General features: G+C 45.8%; 1 protein-coding gene across 2 annotated transcripts; it reads left to right on the top strand.

The window, feature by feature from the left end:
* Positions 1 to 232: 232 nt before the first annotated feature.
* On the top strand, positions 233 to 13407 carry LOC149336619 (uncharacterized). Of its 2 annotated transcripts, none has more exons than XM_089553022.1 (7): positions 233 to 1129; positions 2518 to 4850; positions 4934 to 4975; positions 7085 to 7171; positions 8873 to 9120; positions 12068 to 12182; positions 12780 to 13407. In XM_089553022.1, the coding sequence occupies exons 2-7, from the start codon at positions 4742 to 4744 to the stop codon at positions 13229 to 13231; spliced, it is 1053 nt and encodes a 350-aa protein (XP_089409148.1). In that variant the 5' UTR covers positions 233 to 1129; positions 2518 to 4741; the 3' UTR covers positions 13232 to 13407. The 2 variants fall into 2 exon arrangements, with proteins under 2 accessions (XP_089409148.1, XP_089409147.1); XM_089553021.1 differs by having other exon boundaries at positions 234 to 1129; positions 12068 to 12227; positions 12780 to 13406.
* The last annotated feature ends 4197 nt before the right edge of the window (positions 13408 to 17604 follow it).

Raw genomic sequence — 17604 nt, 5'->3', positions numbered from 1 at the left:
GTGAGCTGTAGATATTTAGGTCGGTGGTTCGAATCCGGAACGGCGCGTAGTTTTTTTTTTCGCGTCCGAATTTTTTTTTTACTTTCTTTAGTTTACTAACTTCAATGGAAGCTATTTTATTGTTAATTGCCTTATAATTCCACCCCAGCCCTTCCCTTTCCTTTCCCAAAAATTGCAAACCAGACACATATGACACATATGTGTCATATGACACATACGAGATATTCCATAATCATACGAGATATTCCATAATCTCGTATGAACCAGACACATATGACACATATATACGAGATTTTTCGATAGGGACGTATTAATCGCTATCGGTTAATCGTCTTCATATTGATTACGGTCATAGATTTCAATCACGCGTCTTCAGCGCGCACTTCGCTTCTGCGTCGCGTGGTTGCTTCGGACGGTAGCAAGAGTTGGGGGGTGCGTACGTCGACTGATGTTTCGGAGTGCGATCGTTTCCTGCCGCCTTGATCCAAGCTTGAAGACGTAGATGCGACCGGCCGTTGTGAAATACCGAGATCTTGCAAGATCTCACGGTATTCTTTTTCAACGATACGGTACTTGCGTTGCTTTGCATTCATGGCGAAATGCAGAAGCTTTGCGGTGAAAGACGAGGACCGCAACAGCCGCACAAAGGGACAGCAGACAGGCAGTACGACCAACACCTCCACACCACAAAAGAAAAACAAGCGCGAGCACTCGCGGCATGACTCGCGGGCAGGGTTGCCGTTGGGAACATTTTAAAAGGAGCCAAAACTTGAGCTGAAAGTAGTCAAAAGTAGCCATGCCATTTCATCTTAGCTGTCGCGTAAAATAAGATCTTTTGCTCATTAATAAATTGAAGTGTAAAAAAATTGATAAAAATTATTCTTGGCGGTGTTGTCAACACTAAGCTTCAAAGAAATTTTTCGAAACTAAACACCGCTTTACGCATAAACGTAGGCATCCGCTCTCGCTCCCACGTACGTTCCAAGCCAATCCCAATCCATAGCTTGTGGTCATTTCGTTTGGACGTTTGGCAGCAAAGCGCTCTTGTGAATTTTTATTTCTTCAAGCTTTTTGAAGTTTGGTGGCGGCACGCGTGAGTCACCGAGGGGAACCAGGAGGCACTGCTTGCGTAAGTATACATTCTGTCCTTTTTTCCCTTTCATGTTAGTTGTCAGCTAATATTTACTTGTGAACTTGTCAAGAGTGAGGACAATGAGCACGCCTCGTGTGTCGCCCCTTTATCTAACTTGTCTGTAGGCATCTGCCAGCAGTTGTCTTTTGATTAACTCAGCGGCGCATTGCAAGGTGTAACTGCGTGTAAGGGTTGGGGTAATATGAAGTAACACACACGTACACGAAGGGAAGCGCTTCTAAATGTCGTGTGTGTTTGTGTGTTCCTTCATCAGGGTGAACGCACTATCCCGGCAAATCTTGTTGGCGCATTGCTTCTGAGAGGGTTTGTTTCTCGGCACATCGTACATTTATGTACGTGTATAGATGATATGATCATGATCGCAATGACAGTCGTCACGTGGTTACGGCGCTCGGCTGCTGACTCGAAATACGCGGGTTCGATCCCGGCTGCGGCGGTCGAATTTCGATGGAGGCGAAATTCTAGAGGCCCGTGTACTGTGCGCGATATCGGTGCACTCTAAAGAACCCCAGGTGGTCGAAATTTCCGGAGCCGTTCTCTGCGGCGCCCCCCATGACCAACCAGTTGCCACGTGCGATGCAGTTGAGTGTTTTTCATCGCCAGTTTTTGCTTTTGTGAGGCTAATCGCTTGGTTCAGGCATGCATGTCAGACGTCATAGAGTCGCAGCCTGCATGCCTTGTGCTTGATTGACAAATGCTTCCATGGCAGTGTTGACATTGTTGCGTTGCGAGTCTCCGTGCGATGAGAGAAATGTGACAAGAACAGGATGAATGAACACAATTCTTCTGTACTGCCAGAAGTAATGCTGCTCCTGCCAGTGATCGGTTACAGAAAAAAAATTGAGAGTACTTTTTATTTATGTGTGTCCCTTCCCGCTACTCAGAGCCTTGTATTACAAAGTCTAGATCAGTGTGACTCTACATATAGCGAGTGCTAGTTTCGAGCTCGCTAATTGAACGCGCTTGTTTTCTCTCTTCCTCATTTGGTCAATCTTGCGTTTTACTGGTTTCTTTTTTCATCACTATGCTCCTGGTAGACTGCACTCAGTTTGATGTTCAATGCAGTGAAGTTGCACGCCACTATTGCTGGCTGTTATTTGTTTCACATGACAGCAGGCACAGAAATATTGTTTAAATAAGTCCCAAATTGCAGGCGCTCGTGACACTTGTAACTCTCAACTCATGAAAGTTCAGAAGTGCGTTGCGAAGTAGAACGAGATGGTTGTAAGAGTACCTGTCAGTTGTCATGGTAGTGTAAGTTTTCGGCACCCAAACAGGCAAGTGCCAGTAGAGAATGGCACAGAGAGTGTCTGGTAAAAATCCTTGTTTGCCCATTAATCTTTTGTTGTGTTTCCTCTGTGCAGCATGTCAAAACCATTCGCTGTGGTGAAGTTTCCTCTTGAGGACGACTGCCTTGCAGTCATTCCTGTCGGATGGCTCACAGAGACAAAAGAAGAGTGCTACTGGCCTGTGGCCAGGAGCTCGGAGGTGACGCGGCTCGCAAAAGCTGAGGCCGAGCCAGCTCTCGGAGGGGAGTGGATGCGTTGCCCAGTGGTCGTCGTTACCACTTGCCATAAGTAGTCTTATTGCAGACATAATGATGGTAGCTTCATCAGCGATTGTAAAGGCCTCTTTGCTAGATTCTGTGAGTCTGCACCTCTGCATGGCTAAATTACGACTAAGAAGTCATGTTGATAACCACCGCTTAGCCAGCTGTCAAAAAGAGGAGCAGAATGAACTGTTAGCTATTGCACTTGTAAGCTGATGAACTACTTCTGAAACTCATTAGTGCTTTGTTTTTGAAGACCTGTAGTTCCCAGAATTAGTGCTGCACTCAGTATGCTTAATAATATTTAGTACAGAAAGGTTTAGTATGGTAATTTTTTTTTTTTGCATTATGAAACATTTTTTGGCACACAAAAAGCACAGACAAGGAAAGAGCACACAATACAAATGCCAGACATCAATTGATGCTTTGCGTTGTGTGCTCTTTCCTCATCCATGTTTGTTGTGCACTGAGACAGTGTTTCATAATGCAAATTCAGAACCAACTCATCCAGCTGTTTACATTTAGTTCAGTTTGAATTGTAAGCCTGCCGCAGTGGCTGAGTGGTCCATGCTGCTGAGCCGAGGGCCCAGGTTACATCCTGTCTGTGGTGAAATGGAGCAGTGCAGAATGCGCTTGTGCTCTGTAATATCAGTGCATGTTAAACAACCCCATGTGGTCTAAATTAATCTGGAGTCTTCCGCTACGTCATTCTTCATAGCTTAAAGCTGTTAAATCCTAGAAACCAGAATCACACTTTTAATTGTAAATAAAACAATGCCTCTGCCACATGAGTGTTTCACAGGCTTTCAAACTGATGGTCTGTTGGCCTGAGTGTTGCTATACAGGCAGCTGAACGGGCATCAAGTCAGCAAAGCAGCCCTCGGACATATTTTGTAGCGACAATTCTGTTAAGTATGGATACGTGTTTAATTATGAGGAATTATGTGAGTTAGTTTTTGGAACCCATAGTTTGTACGAGATTTTGGTGCATGGTATTGAGGGTGCCTAAGACTGTATGCTGTTTGGGCAATTAAATATGTGCTCTCGAAAGTCTGCCAGTTTCCTTTCATAAGGTTTCTGATATAAACAGCAAGCTTCTTGTGGTAAGCGGCCGTGATGGTTAGCAGTCTATGGTTGAGGAAGGAAGGACCCGTGCTCTCACTGTAATGTAAGTTATCAATCGCTCGTACAGCTCTTTTTTGTAAAGTAAGTACTTTCACAAAATTGGTTGAGGTAGTCGTTCCCCAGATCAACAAACAATATTGTACATGCGAAAAGACTAGAGAGAAATAAATTTGTAGTTTGAATTTTCGAGGCAGTATTGTGCGAAATTTATTTAGGATACCAACAGAGCGAGCCATTTTAGTGCAAACGTAGTTTACACAATCTGTCCAGAGTAAATGTTCTTCAAAAATGACTCCAAGGAACATTGTAGAGCTGACACGAGTTATAGGAGCTTGCTCGAAGTGAATTTGGAAGTTGTTCGGAACTTCCTTATTTTTGGCTCTAAACAGTATGTACTTTGTTTTCCTGACATTAAGTTCTAACCTATTTGATTTTAACCAAACAGACAATTGGGATAACCAACTATTGGAGGCTGCTTGCAAAATATTACTATCTTGTCCTGAAAAAAATACGTTAGTATCGTCTGCATAGATTATAATGTTGTCTGCTGGATGAAGGTTGACGATATCATTAATATATAATAAGAACAACGTTGGTCCTAGAACGGAGCCCTGTGGCGCACCAGACACAATCTGACCGATCCCAGATGAAATACCGTTAATGATAGTTGTTTGAGATCGGTTGTCAAGGTAGCTAGCAAATAAGGTTAAAGGAACACCGCGTATTCCATAACAATGCATTTTTTCAAGCAATATCTTATGGTTAACCGAGTCAAACGCTTTCCTCATATCAAGGAATATGCCAACTGTTAGCAGTTTATTTTCTATGTTTTCAATTAGCTTTTCTTTGATTTCAAGTAAGGCGGCCTCAGTTGTTTTGTTTTTTTGAAATCCATACTGTTGCTTGGAGATGACATGGTTTTTGTCGAGATATTGAGAATGTTTGCAGGATCCTACAAGAGCGCCGAAAAAAAGGTGCGGCGCTACGAGTTCACTTCAGCCCTAGAAAGCTCGGCAGTTTCTGGTAATTGAAATTCTCATATTTCTTTATTGATGAGAAATTATTTTGCATACTCAACAAGACGTTCATGTGCAATTCTTTTTTAGGAAATGAGGGCCACAACGATGTTGTACAGCTGCCGTCACCACGTAAGACATGAATTCTCATTTGTTAAGCCGCCGCGGTGGCTCAGTGGTTACGGCGCTCGGCTGCTGACCCGAAAGACGCGGGTACGATCCCGGCCAAGGCGGTCGAATTTTGATGGAGGCGAAATTCTAGAGGCCCGTGTGCTGTGCGATGTCAGTGCACGTTGAAGAACCCCAGGTGGTCGAAATTTCCGGAGCCCTTCACTACGGCGTCCCTCATAGCCTGAGTTGCCTTTGGATGTTAACCGCCTTAAAACTAAAACACCATTTCTCATTTCTATTTAATGTAAGGTCGACATTGTGTTAGTTTTGATTGGGGATTTATGGTAGTATGCTTGCAAAATCTGGGAAAAAAACTCCACCGTAGCTAATTGCACTTGCAGAGAAATGGAACGTGCTCAGACTTGGCATCAACTTTTTACATTTGCCATGCTCTCAGATCAGCAGTGATTCTGCCAGTAACCATTTCGTGGCAAACTCTCTTACCCACGTTAACAGTACTGCGAACAGGTTTCTATTCACATGACATATATTCTGCTCTCTGTGTTTGGTTTCGCCATGACAGTTTCTTTTGTGTCCTTAAATGTACCGTATTTTCCAGTGTATAAGACGCACCCGCCATATATGCAGGCTGTAATTGAAAAAGTTGCTATATAAGACGCACCCCAGTTTTCCCAGTTGGGCTAGTGAGGATCAATTAAACACGCTTGCACGACCATCACGAAATTCACCGTACTTGCGAGAAATTCTTAAGCAACGCTAAGTGGTCGAAAAAGGCAACACTCGCGCCATTCCTGCCCACGTTTTGGAAAAAAGAAAGAAAAACAAAAAAAACTCTCCCACATGTCCATAAGAACATTTTATTTCTACTTAAAACCTTGGAAGTCTTCACCTTCGGATGCGCTATCAAAAAGTTCACCCATTTCTGGTGGCAACGCGACTGAAATATTCTCTTCGCACTACGTACATGGAGCAAACAAAGTGGCAAAGGGTGGCTGAAAAAAGAACGCCGGCTTGTCCTGGCTTGTCTTGACAATGGCGAGAAGCGTGATTGTCGTCATCGTTTGGCATTTCACATTACTTTTGCTTGGGGCCTCCGAAACGGTGGTGTGTTTGTGATCCCGGAAGTCGTCATCCCCGTCGTTTCATGATAAAGTTCACCTAAAAAAAGTTGCGCACGGTGGTCCCCGTATTGAAGTATTAACCGTGTTACAACCGCTTCATTGCTAGTGATATTTTTTCGGTAAAAAAGGCTTGAACATGAACCTGAGTAATTTCTGAACTCTCTAAAAAAAAAAAACGAAAAATTCGCATATAAGACGCACCCTTGTATAGGACGCACCAGCAAGATTTTTGAAAAAAGCCGCGTCTTATACACCGGAAAATACGGTACCAATGCACCATGCTGGTGCATGAGAAATGTAATTATTGAAGTACTATAGACACATATTTAAAAAATTGAAAACTGATTTTTCAGGAAAGAAAGTGGTGCAGTAATTCTCTCGCATTTCGGTGGACATTCATAAGAGAAGGGATAAAGGAGGGAGTGTGAGAAGAAAGGAAGAAGGAGGTGCCGTAGCGCCCTGGGATAATTTCAGCCGACTGGGGATCTTTAACGTGCACTGACATCGCACAGCACACGGGCACCTCTTGCGTTTCGCCTCCATCGAAACGCGCCGCCGCAGTCGGATCACAACGTTCTTTTATGTGTCATAGGTATCTGCATGATGTGACATTGTTTGTCACGTCAACTACTTGTCATGGAGGTGTCGGTTTTGGTGGGTTTTGAATTATGAAGTCTTTGTACAGGCTGTGATTGAAACCAAATTAAAATATCTTTTCGGCCAAAGGAAGTGTTACTATTGCCTGGGGGGCATCTCTATATAACCAGGAATTTGTATCTGAACTTCGTAATTTTGTGTCTATTGTGTTTTAAAAAGATCACCTGTATGAAAAACAGCCTGGCCATGCAACTGTTCTGTCCCTTCTCCAAAAATATCCTGAAGTAGCATTTCTACATTCAATTAGGATAGAAATGTGACATTGTGGTTGTACACAGTAGTGTGTTCTGTACTTCCTGGATTGCCATCAATGACGCATGTTCATCTCCAGCCCCGCTGAATCACGCTGGGGAGAGCGTGAACGAAAACAGTGCGCCACCCAGCAAGCTGGAGGGGTCGACAGCTGGGACTGTTGATGGTGAGATTTTCACTTTGTTTACTTTTGTGCAAAAAGAGAAATGCAAGCCAAACATGGGGACACAGTGAGAGGACAGAACAAATGCTGCTTGTCCCGTCTTTTCACTGTGTTCCTTTCTTTTAATTACACTCCTATTTTGTCTAGTATCAAGTGACACAACAAAATATAGAAGCTAGATCTGCTTTGCCTTAAAGAAAAACAAAGCAAATTTTAAATTTCTCATTGTACCTGCTGCTGCCGAGCAGCAGTCAACAGGCCCAGAAAGACCTAGAGAATATACTTATTCAGGAAGATATTTGCACGGAGTTCTCCTCAGTGGCTCTTGAAACGGTGCTAGGAGCACATTTCTAGTTTCAAACTATGTGCTTTGAAAGGGGTCACTCTGAAAATCATCACATGTATTTCTCAAAAACCATTGTATGAACTGAAGTGGTACTGGAATTTACAACCTAGTACTTCCATTGCTTTCTCCTCTTGTGATTCATAGTGGAGTGGTTGTTGTGTGCCCTTCCCAAGAGCTGTATGTTGTGCTTTTGTTGGGTTCTTTTGGATCCTGGCATTTCTGTTGCCTCTCTCGGCCTACATCACCACCAGGAAGCCACTCCTACGAATTGCACTCTACACAGTAGTCCCATGTTCTGTGCATTTGTTTCCTTACCAGCATAATTTGGTCGCTTGGTCGCGGTTGGTCAGCAAGGCCCATATTGTAATTTTTCATTGTCTTTCAAAGTATTTTAAAAGTTTACTGGTTGGAAGTCAATGCAGTGCCTTGGATGCAGCGAAATGTGCTGAAAAAAAATTAATTGCGCTATCACAAAGCTCCCATAAAGGGTGCTGAAGGAGATAAGCAGCCAATAATAGTGGCATGCTCTGAAGGAGGACCTCTTGCTTAGGAAAGAACTGAACAGCCTAACTGCCTTGTGGAGCACATCAGCTGGCTCCTAGTCTTGTCTTGCCTGCAGAAAATGGATGCGTGGTAAGAGATAAATGTGACCTTGTTTTATTTCTCAACGGTTTGGGACCTCCTGTGCCTAGCAAGAAACATTTGGTCCACCTCTTTGTTGCATTTCGCTTGTCAGCTAAGGGCTATAATTCCATAAGGGCTATCTTTGTTGCAGTTTTAATGCATTGATCCCTGCCAGCACTTGCAGTTAGAACAGATGTCTACCTCCAGCATTTTGGCCAATGTGGGTTTTGCCGTGAGCAATACTTTCCAAATGGTGCAATGCTATATTAAGGGCACAGGCCTGCTCTGCTTTCTCTCTTCTATTAGCACATGCTTCTCATGACACTGGAAGAATCCATTTGCGACTAACTGCTGCCATCTCTGCCATGGTGCAATAGCAGTGGAAATGCCCATGAAGCAATGTAAAAATTGGCGAAGCTCATAGACTGAGAAGTCCTTTACACAACAAGGCTGCAGGTTCTGTGCTAGCTATCACACATAGAGCAGCTCCATTTCACCTAGGTGTTTGTCAGTGCATGGTGACATTTATGGCATTTAAATTAGGCTAGCAAGGAATAGAACATGAATTAGAAGTGTCCTGGAGGATAAAAACTGGGGGAAGTTTAGGAGCATAGTACAGAGTGTGTTGCTGCCTACTGTTAGCCTCATACTGTTCTTTATTGTACCTCAGTGCGCAAATGATATTATTGCGCCCAGGTTAACCCTGCTCTCACTGAAATTGTTGATTGCTTCAGTTTCAGCTACCCTGCTGAAGCTGATGTGCCTGGTGCTGGAGGTCCGACAGCAGCAGCGCGACTTAATGCAGCGGTTACAAAGGCTGGAGGATCACGTGCTGCTGCGGTCGGACCGGCAGCTGGAGCAGAGGACTCGGCCAGTGTCCCCCTCGCCACCGCCTCCCACCCTTGCACTGCCCGCATTCTCCCCCGAGGAGTTGGACACTGTGGAAGCTGCCGTCCAGGACGACAGCGTGGCTGCTGGACTGGTGATTTAATGTTTCTGATAATTCGTGTCTGGAAAAAATGAATGCCTACTAACGAATTGCATGCATAATGTAATTCCGAGGTTTGTGAAGAAATCTTGAGCTCCAAGAGTATTTGCATGCCGTGCTCTGTGAATAACATGCTCTTCATAGATATAATTCCTACTGTTGTGCTGGAGTGTGCTGTCACAGTGTGTTTTGTTAATGTAAATGTCTTGTTCATGAAAATTGCTTGCTGATATACACACTGGCTGTTTCAGTGAACATTTTCAGGAATTCCGAAGAATAGGGAGTTCAAAATAGAAGAAATATTTGCAGGTACACACGCACAGTTATGCAGTAAATTATGTCCACCACTGCTGAGAGATCGTTCCTCCAAAAAAAAAATTGTTTTCCCATATCGAACTTGCGCTTCTTTAGGAATTTTTGAGAGTGTTCACTGGAACGCCCTGTCGATTCCTTGTGTGGTGAGATTTACTGTTCGAAGCAAAAGTGGTACGCAATGCCCAGCCGGTAGCAGAGCTTGCAAAAACTGCATCACGTGTCGGGACAGCTGTTAGGGGACTCTCTTTATCTGCTCTTTGGCTCCTATCAATTTGTTGGGCTCAGTAGCAGTGCTGAACATGTGGCGCTCGCAATACAGTCGATCCCGGATATATAGAACCCGGATATATCGAATTATTGCCTATATCGAACAGATGTAGAATCCCCTCGGGAATCTCATGCAAAATTATAGCAAATTTGTTTACGTTTATCGAACTCCTGTGCACCCTATATTTGATATATCGAACTCCGTGCCATGCCGAGCCCCCGCAAGTGCGCTTCTCCCAGTATGCACCACCCTGGAAGTGGGCTTCTTCCACTAGCGCGCGCTCCTGCAAATGGGCTTCTCCTAAGAGTTCACGCGGCGCTGGCCTTGGACAGCTGCGCTTAGTCACGTGATGGGAACTTTGTGGGGGGTGTGAAAGGAAATGGGAATGGCCATAAGGAGCTCCCTAATTTCTGATGCTCACATCGTGGCTGACATCATCGATACCGAGGAAGCGGACCCGAGCAGTGACGAAGATTGTGCGAAGAGGCCCAGCCGCCATGCACTGCGGCTGAACTTGCATCCGCATTCAGCGTCATTCATCGCTGTTGTGGCGCAATGGAGGGCACTGGACTTTCTCATTTGGATACTCTCAACAAGCTTGAGGACAGCTTAATGAACTGCATGGTGCAGAGGAAGAGGCAAGCAAAGCTCACTGACTTTTCTTGCGAAATAAAGCGCGCTAATCGTGGAGTTGTGCTTTCGTTTTTGTGGACTTAAGAGGAATAAATCGGTAAGTTCCCACTTGCTACGATCCCGGGAAATTGTCCGAGATTTGCGCAATTTTAAAATAAGCGTCTAATAGGCATATTTTATATTTCGAATTATTGATATATCGAACTTTTTCGCGATCCCCTTCGAGTTCGATATATCCGGGATCGACTGTATTGCTTACGGCAAGTGCCAGTTGTCACATCATGTTTCAGCCACGCAATGCAAAGAAAATGCCACCTGCGAGACTGCTGTCGCACCAGAGCGTTTAGGCGAGAAGGAGCGCTAAACAGCAAACCAAGCTACTGATGCTGGTTCTGTGCGAAGCATTGCACCTATCACATCTTGTAGTAGCTTGGTATTTGGCGGTGCAGTCACAGGCTTTTTTGGGGCAGTTGCTCTCAGATGGTGTCACTCAATGTCATTCGATGTAGTTTTCCAGAGCTCTGCCGGTGGCCGGTCGTTGCATAACAGACTTGGTTCCAACAAATTTTTTTTCTCAGTCAAATATTTCTGTGATTACATTATTCTTTTACATCGATCAACAGCAAAAAAAAATCCCCTATGCTTTTGTTGCCTGTGGCTGCCTTTCTTCGTATGTGTCTCATAACGAGCCCCTCATTTTCCTTACATTTGTCATTTATTGTTGTGCTGTTTTAATTTAGTTCAGCAGTGGACTTTGTAGCTAACATTAAGGATGTTGTAAGGTCTGTTTTACAGGAAGCTGAGCTTTCGGTTAATATACTGTTGCATGAACTGCTGTGAACACAGCTGGAAGTTGGTCCTCTCTCAGTGCGTCTTTAATTTCGGCTAGGTTTCCCAAATAATGGGGCAGCTTTAACCCACCTCTTCCCTGTCTTTTGCTCACATTATGCACATTTCATTACTTAATCTGCTGCCAAAAACAAGCAACATCGTTTAATTAAATGTGGTTGCTAAGCACGCAGCTTTACTCAGGTGCTTGGGGATTTAAATAAGCGCCCTTTGTATAGCATTAATTAGACTGCTCAATTTCAGGGTAGTGAGCCCCGCCATGGTGGCTCAGTGGTTAGGGCACTCGACTGCTGAACCCAAAGACTCGGGTTCAAACCGAGCCGTGATGGCCAGTTTTCCATGGAGGCGAAAAGCAAGGCGCCCGTGTGCAGTGTGATGTCAGTGGCGCATGTTAAAGACCCCACGTGGTCGAAACTTCCGGAGCCCTCCACTATGGTGTCCCTCATCATAGCCTGAGTCACTTTGGAACTTTAAGTTCTACAAACCAAATCAATTTTAGCGTAACGGCTGTGCAGAGAAAACACATCCAGCACATAGATATCTGCAAAAAGCATTATAGTTATAATATAATAATGTCCAAGATGCAAAGCATAATGGGTAGGAGTTGGCCACCTTTGCTTAATCGCTAAAGTTTCCCTGCTCTTAGTAAACTGGGAAAAAAAAGAATGTCCATATTGGTGGTGGTGCTTTCTGCTGGTAGCAACTAGTCAAGCTATTGTATCATACAGAAATTATGCATTATGATTGTAGGTACTCGCATGGGCTGTTGACAGGTAGTCACACAATTGTCTTAGCTATTCGATTCTGCTAAACTAAATGAAATTATAATTGATGTTTGTGCCTAATAGCTTGTGCACCTGTGGTGTTTCTTTTCAGCGAAAGCAGCTGGTCCGCCTGGGGGGCAAGGGCCTGAGGGAGGTGGGCTCCAACATAATGACCGCCATCATGGGGGTGGCTGTACAGAGGATGTACAGCCTCCATGGCCGCAAGGGCAAGTGGTCATTTATTGCCCTGAAGTTATGCAAGGTGGCAACAGGTATGTTGTTGCAGTAGCTTTTAACTGAATTTTAGAAGATGAGTGGAAGAACATGCACCAGGTTCTGCTGCGCTTTGTTTTCTTTTCTTCTTTTCAGTTGATACTTTACCAGTTTTCTTTTTCATTACAGGTGAATATTTTGTTACTGTTTTTATGGGGGTAGTCATCTGCAGTTTTCTTCCATGTGCATCTGAAGATATATGAGTCAGCAGATGCCTTTCAAAGAAAGCCCTCCCATCAGTCACATCCATCTCTTGTCATGGATCGTAGTCGTGCCTTGTATCTGCCAGCCATTTGTGCTCCCATATGTTAGTAGTGCAAAGTGGTCGACCGTGATGTCGCAGCAGCTTTATACAGTTGGTTAGAAGAGCTTTCAGGTGGATTTTCTCCTCAAGTTGTATTTGGATACTGTAGTCCTTTCATTTTGGCACGCACTTTGAGTTAACATGTACTTGTGGCCTTTTCTGTTTTCTCTGTTGCTGAAATAATCTTGATTTCTGTTAACGAGCAAACTTTTTCTGCTGGCCTAAAATGAACGCTTATCTTATGCAGATGCCATCTGTGAGAAGACGGGCGCGGATGTGGTGGAAGCGCAGGGGTTTATTAGGAAGTGGTTGCCAGGTTCGGTGGACCGTGGCGGCGGACGCAAAAGGCGTTTTGCCGAAGCGTTTCTGCCAAGTACCGCTGCCGGCCTGGCAACCACTGCGAGCCCCTGTGCTTCAGCCCCCAGCACAGTGCCCTCCCTTCCCCAAGCGGCCCCCACCTCCCAGAAATCCTCCTCCCGCGCGGCCCTGGCTCCTTCCCAAGGTCCCGCCTCCTGCGCGGCCCTCGCTGCCTCGCAGGACTCGCGCAACCGCGCGTCCCCAGCCACGGTGCCTAATTATTTAATAAATAGTTTCTCAGTTGGATTCTTTCGTTGCCTCATTTTGTTGTGCATGTGTATAGAAGAGATGATTGCAGCTTTGCAATGCCAAAACCCATGGCTTTCCCAATGCGAACATTAACTGGAATGTGAATATTCGCTGAACTGGAAATGCAATGGCATAAACTTCGGGCAAGCGTTAGCAGAAAGGCTGAACAGTGGCCTAATTGTGGTATGTCAAGCCGGTGTTGGTAGAGCAGCTGAAAGTGGGTACAATAGCGGCATGAATGTCGGTTCAGTGTTGGTAGAGCGGTTGAAAGTGGGTACAATAGCGGCATGAATGTCGGTTCAGTGTTGGTAGAGTGGCTGAAAGTGGGTACAATAGCGGCGTGAATGTCGGTTCAGTGTTGGTAGAGCGGCTGAACAGTGGTCTGAGAGTGGCATGAATGTCGGTTCAGTGTTGGTAGAGCGGCTGAACAGTGGTCTGAGAGTGGCATGAATGTCGGTTCAGTGTTGGTAGAGCGGCTGAACAGTGGTCTGATAGTGGCATGAATGTCGGTTCAGTGTTGGTCCGAACATCAGGCCAAGGTTGGAAAAAGTAACTTTTTGCCCCAATGCCGACGTCGGTACGACTTTCGAGCCGGTTTTGACCAGCATTATGCCAGCGTCGGTCCATTGTTGGTGTGCTGCTTGGGGAGTGCGGTGGGCAAGAGAATATGAGATGAGCGTAGACGACTCTCGGGTTGTCACATAAGCGGCAGGCCGGCAAGTGTGCTCCGGGGTGGAGGAGGGAAAGACATGTGCGGGTGAGAAAAGTGGGGGCCTGAAACTGGATTTACAAGCGTTACGTCTACTTTTCTCATGTACGTCAAAAACGATTGCAATGCGACAATGGCCGTTTACTAACCGGTGTGCATGGGTAGGGGTGGAGCCAAAAAATATCTCTAAACGCTTTCCTTGTCAGCTGAATTCGGGAAATATGAAACAGCGACTGTCCTTCCTTGCCTGATCCCACTTTCTCCTTGCTGACAACGAGGGATAAGTTCAGGTAGGCGAAGCGGAACCTTTCTGGTTTCAGCTGAACTCTGTAAAATATGATAGCCTCTATAACTCGCTTCAGCCTCCTTGGGCTTTCGTCGATACTACTCGCTAAGAATGCAGCGTCTTCTAAAAGGAAAGTCCGTCGAAAGGCAGATGTGCTTGTACCTAAGCTCATTTATTTTTTTGATGTTCAGTCAGGAAGCCTATGCCCCGATAATGTCCTGGGAACACAGCCACAGGACAACAAAGGTCGAAGGGCAATAACTACGTCCGTTCACCACCACTCGAGCAAAACATGGTCCTTAAAGGGCAACTGCATATGTTTTAGAAATCGACGAACTTTAAGGGGTAGAAGGTGTGGAACTTGCAGGTAAAGCATGTGAAATCTTTTTGGATAAGCATTTCAAATGCTGACGTAATCGCCAAATTAAATACCAATGGAATTCAAGCTTCTCCGCAGCACACAGCGCCAAGTGGGAGGGTGCATGATGACGTCATCTAAGGTACTGTGCTATCAGCAAGAAATGAAACGCGAAGAATACAACTGAACCACGGACTGCAAAATGTGCAGCTCTTTGCCAGGTAAGCTGAATACTAGCTCCTGCTATTTTAATTTCGAAGGCACGAAGACTTCTTTTTGGGGTGTCATTCAACCGCGCTTGTATTTCCAATCCATGAGCTAATACCTTGTTTGTTTTTGTGTGTGTGTGTGTGTGTGTGTGTGTTCCGACTCACTTTTCTTGTTCGCGTTTCATTCTTTGCTGATAGTACATTTCGAACACGTAAGCGCTTCCTTTCAAGGAAGAAGCCAACGCCGCTGAAGGCAAAGCCACTCAGGGTTATTTGGCAGCATCAAACGCGCTTCAACCGCGCTTGTATTTCCAATTCGGGAGCTAATACGTAGGTTCTTTTGCGTTGCCACCTACATTTCCAATGCGTAAACGCTCCCTTTGAACAAAAACGCAACCGCCACTGAAGGCAAGGCCACCGAGGGTACTTGGCACCATCAAGCGAAGCGCTGCAGGATTTGGTTGACGGCAGAGGTAATTTGATATATCCCTTCCATGACGCCGCACCAAGCTTGCCCGCACTTCTCGGGCGCAAAGAGGAGAAGCCCAAAAATCAATCAGTGGTCACGTCACTATTTTTAAACAATCGCAAAAAACATTTGGCACGCTTTACCTACAGCCTACATGGACTGCAATACTTAAATATCGCGGAATTCTCAGAAAGTTGTGCACTTGCCCTTTAATCTGTTATAAGCACCTTCCAGCAGTGTGGATTGGGGTCCGTCGTGAATAAACATGATTTTAATCATGACGACTGCAGAGTGTACGCCGATGGCAGTGCCGTCTCTCTTGTCTACCAGGTCTCTCTTGTGTACCAGGTAAACTTGCGGCCATGAAATACCTCTTCAGTTTCGATGGTTGCTTTCGAAATGACCGTTGGCCTCTGAGCAGGGTCAGTGCTGCGTCACGTATAGAAATATGGCTTGCGCATGTCGTGTTTTTTCTCGCTCGCGTCATTTCACATTCATGGCGTCAATTTCAGCCTCAACGTCGTGTGCGGAGTCGTCGCGCAGTGGAATGCGGTGTCGTCATGCGTTTTCCTCTGTGAAAAATCTTGGAAATTCTGCACTCGGGTCCCGCAAATCACGAAAAACTGTATCCGGTCCGCCGAGAATGCTGTAGCATCCACTCTCGTTATGCATCTGACCAAGCGAATTCGAACCCAATGACTGCCGCAAGACATCGCACGCACAATTTGGACCCAAAGTGACTATTTGGAGAGGCTGCAGGTCCGCTCTAGACAGATGTGATTGCAACAGTACAGTCATAAAATTTATGAGCATGGACAGAGCAGAGCATGCCCGATAGCCTCAAACGCTGGTCGTGCCGATGGGCGGCGGCCGCTTTCATAAGCAAACTCGAAAGGAAGGTGTGCCCTTCCGCTTGCCGGGAGCAGGCAAGGCGGCTGAACCCTTTCCACCACGTTGATAAAAGCAGCCGTTGCGCACTGCCACAAGTAGGGCTCGAAGCTATCTGCCACACGCTCCCGTTTTGGCGCTCACCAACTTCATCACTGTACTTAAGGGGAGATGTGGGTCTTAAAACTATTTTTGTTACTTTTGGGACGAACTAAATGAAACTCACCAGTCTTATTCAGATTTTTGTGCTGATTCCAAATATGTAATTAGATTTTGGGTAACTGCATTAGCTCAAGCACTAGCACTAGCACCACATTTTAATTGTGGTTTACCTTGGGCCTTCTTTTTGTCAACCAGCCCACGCAAGGCTGCTCCCATGCGCTTATGAACATGGTTAATACAGTCTTTTTTTTTCCACCTTGACCAAGCCATACACAGACTCTTCTGTCAAAGCGTGAAAAAACCTGCTGTCTCCATCAGACAGCATTGTCGTGTATCGTAGCTTATGCTTGTCAAGTGACCTCTGGAACAAGCAGAGTGCAGCCTGAACCTCCATTTGCCCGGACTTGCAGTCAACATTCTTCTGACATTCAGGAGCATGTACTGCATGCCAGGCCGCATACCCTTGCTCACTAGGTTTGGGACCTTTTGTGCACCCTAGGCAGAAATTCGATAAGACGATGTGGTCTATGACGAGCCCGGTGAACATATCAATAATGCATCCAACCGCGATATGCGAACTGTCGCCACGCGTTAGCCAGGTTCCGTCGAAAATCACATCATTGTTCCCAGGTGGGTTATCCAAGTTCTTATAAAGCTCCTTGACCCGGGCCACACTTGCGACTTCGCTATCTGTTGCAGCAGCGCTGCACGCTTGTACCATCCTGGTCATATGGCCCTGGAAGGTCTTGTGGTGAAGGCCACGGCGCGAAATGTTCATAGTCGAGAAGAAATTAGATAAGGCTGTTGCCCCCTTGCCTGTACTATGAATTGCCTTCATTGCTCGCACGTTCACTTCGAACGGAGTTATTGAGGCCTCACCGGCGACCCTCGGCGAAGAAAATCTCTCTTCGCGCATGCCGCACGTGGAGCACGAGAGCACAAGCTTGGCACTGAGTCCATACTCCTTGGTTTCGTCCTTCGTCAGGGCCACCGATTTCTCGCCGCACTCGGGGCAGGGCATAATTCTTACAAAATGACTGACGACGTTTAAATCCCCGATCACAAATTCCGTGCCGCTGTCGTTGACGTCCTCTTCCAACTCGCCGACGTCGAGCAGCTTGAACTTCCGTTCTGTAGCAGACTGCGACGCCAAGTGCACCTTTCTTATGTCGGCGGTTGCGGCGCGCTCGCTGTTCTCTTCCGCCGTGAAAAACACAGTGTCGATGCGGTTCATTCCGAAACTCGAAGCATGGGCCGACGATGCCTCCACGCCAGACGTGCTGGGTTAAGGCTCGGAACTTGGTCCAGCAGAATCCTCCGGCAAGGATACAATCGGCGATTCCGGCAGCGTGTTATCTCTAGCCGTCTTCTGTCGTGCATTCCAC

The sequence above is a fragment of the Amblyomma mixtum genome, chromosome 7 (genome assembly GCF_055824585.1).
Source record: "Amblyomma mixtum isolate Tamu chromosome 7, ASM5582458v1, whole genome shotgun sequence".
Classification (NCBI taxonomy): Eukaryota; Metazoa; Arthropoda; class Arachnida; order Ixodida; family Ixodidae; genus Amblyomma; species Amblyomma mixtum.
Note: the sequence above shows the minus strand (reverse complement) of the source record. Positions and strands in the feature narration are given on the sequence as shown.

Excerpts from the sequence above, each read along its gene's own strand:
- LOC149336619 (XM_089553021.1), top strand. The coding sequence starts at position 4,742 with ATGGTTTTTGTCGAGATATTGAGAATGTTTGCAGGATCCTACAAGAGC. Across the intron at positions 4,851-4,933 it reads AGAAAGCTCGGCAGTTTCTG|GAAATGAGGGCCACAACGAT; the intron begins GTAATTGAAATT and ends ATTCTTTTTTAG. Across the intron at positions 9,121-12,067 it reads ACAGCGTGGCTGCTGGACTG|CGAAAGCAGCTGGTCCGCCT; the intron begins GTGATTTAATGT and ends GTTTCTTTTCAG.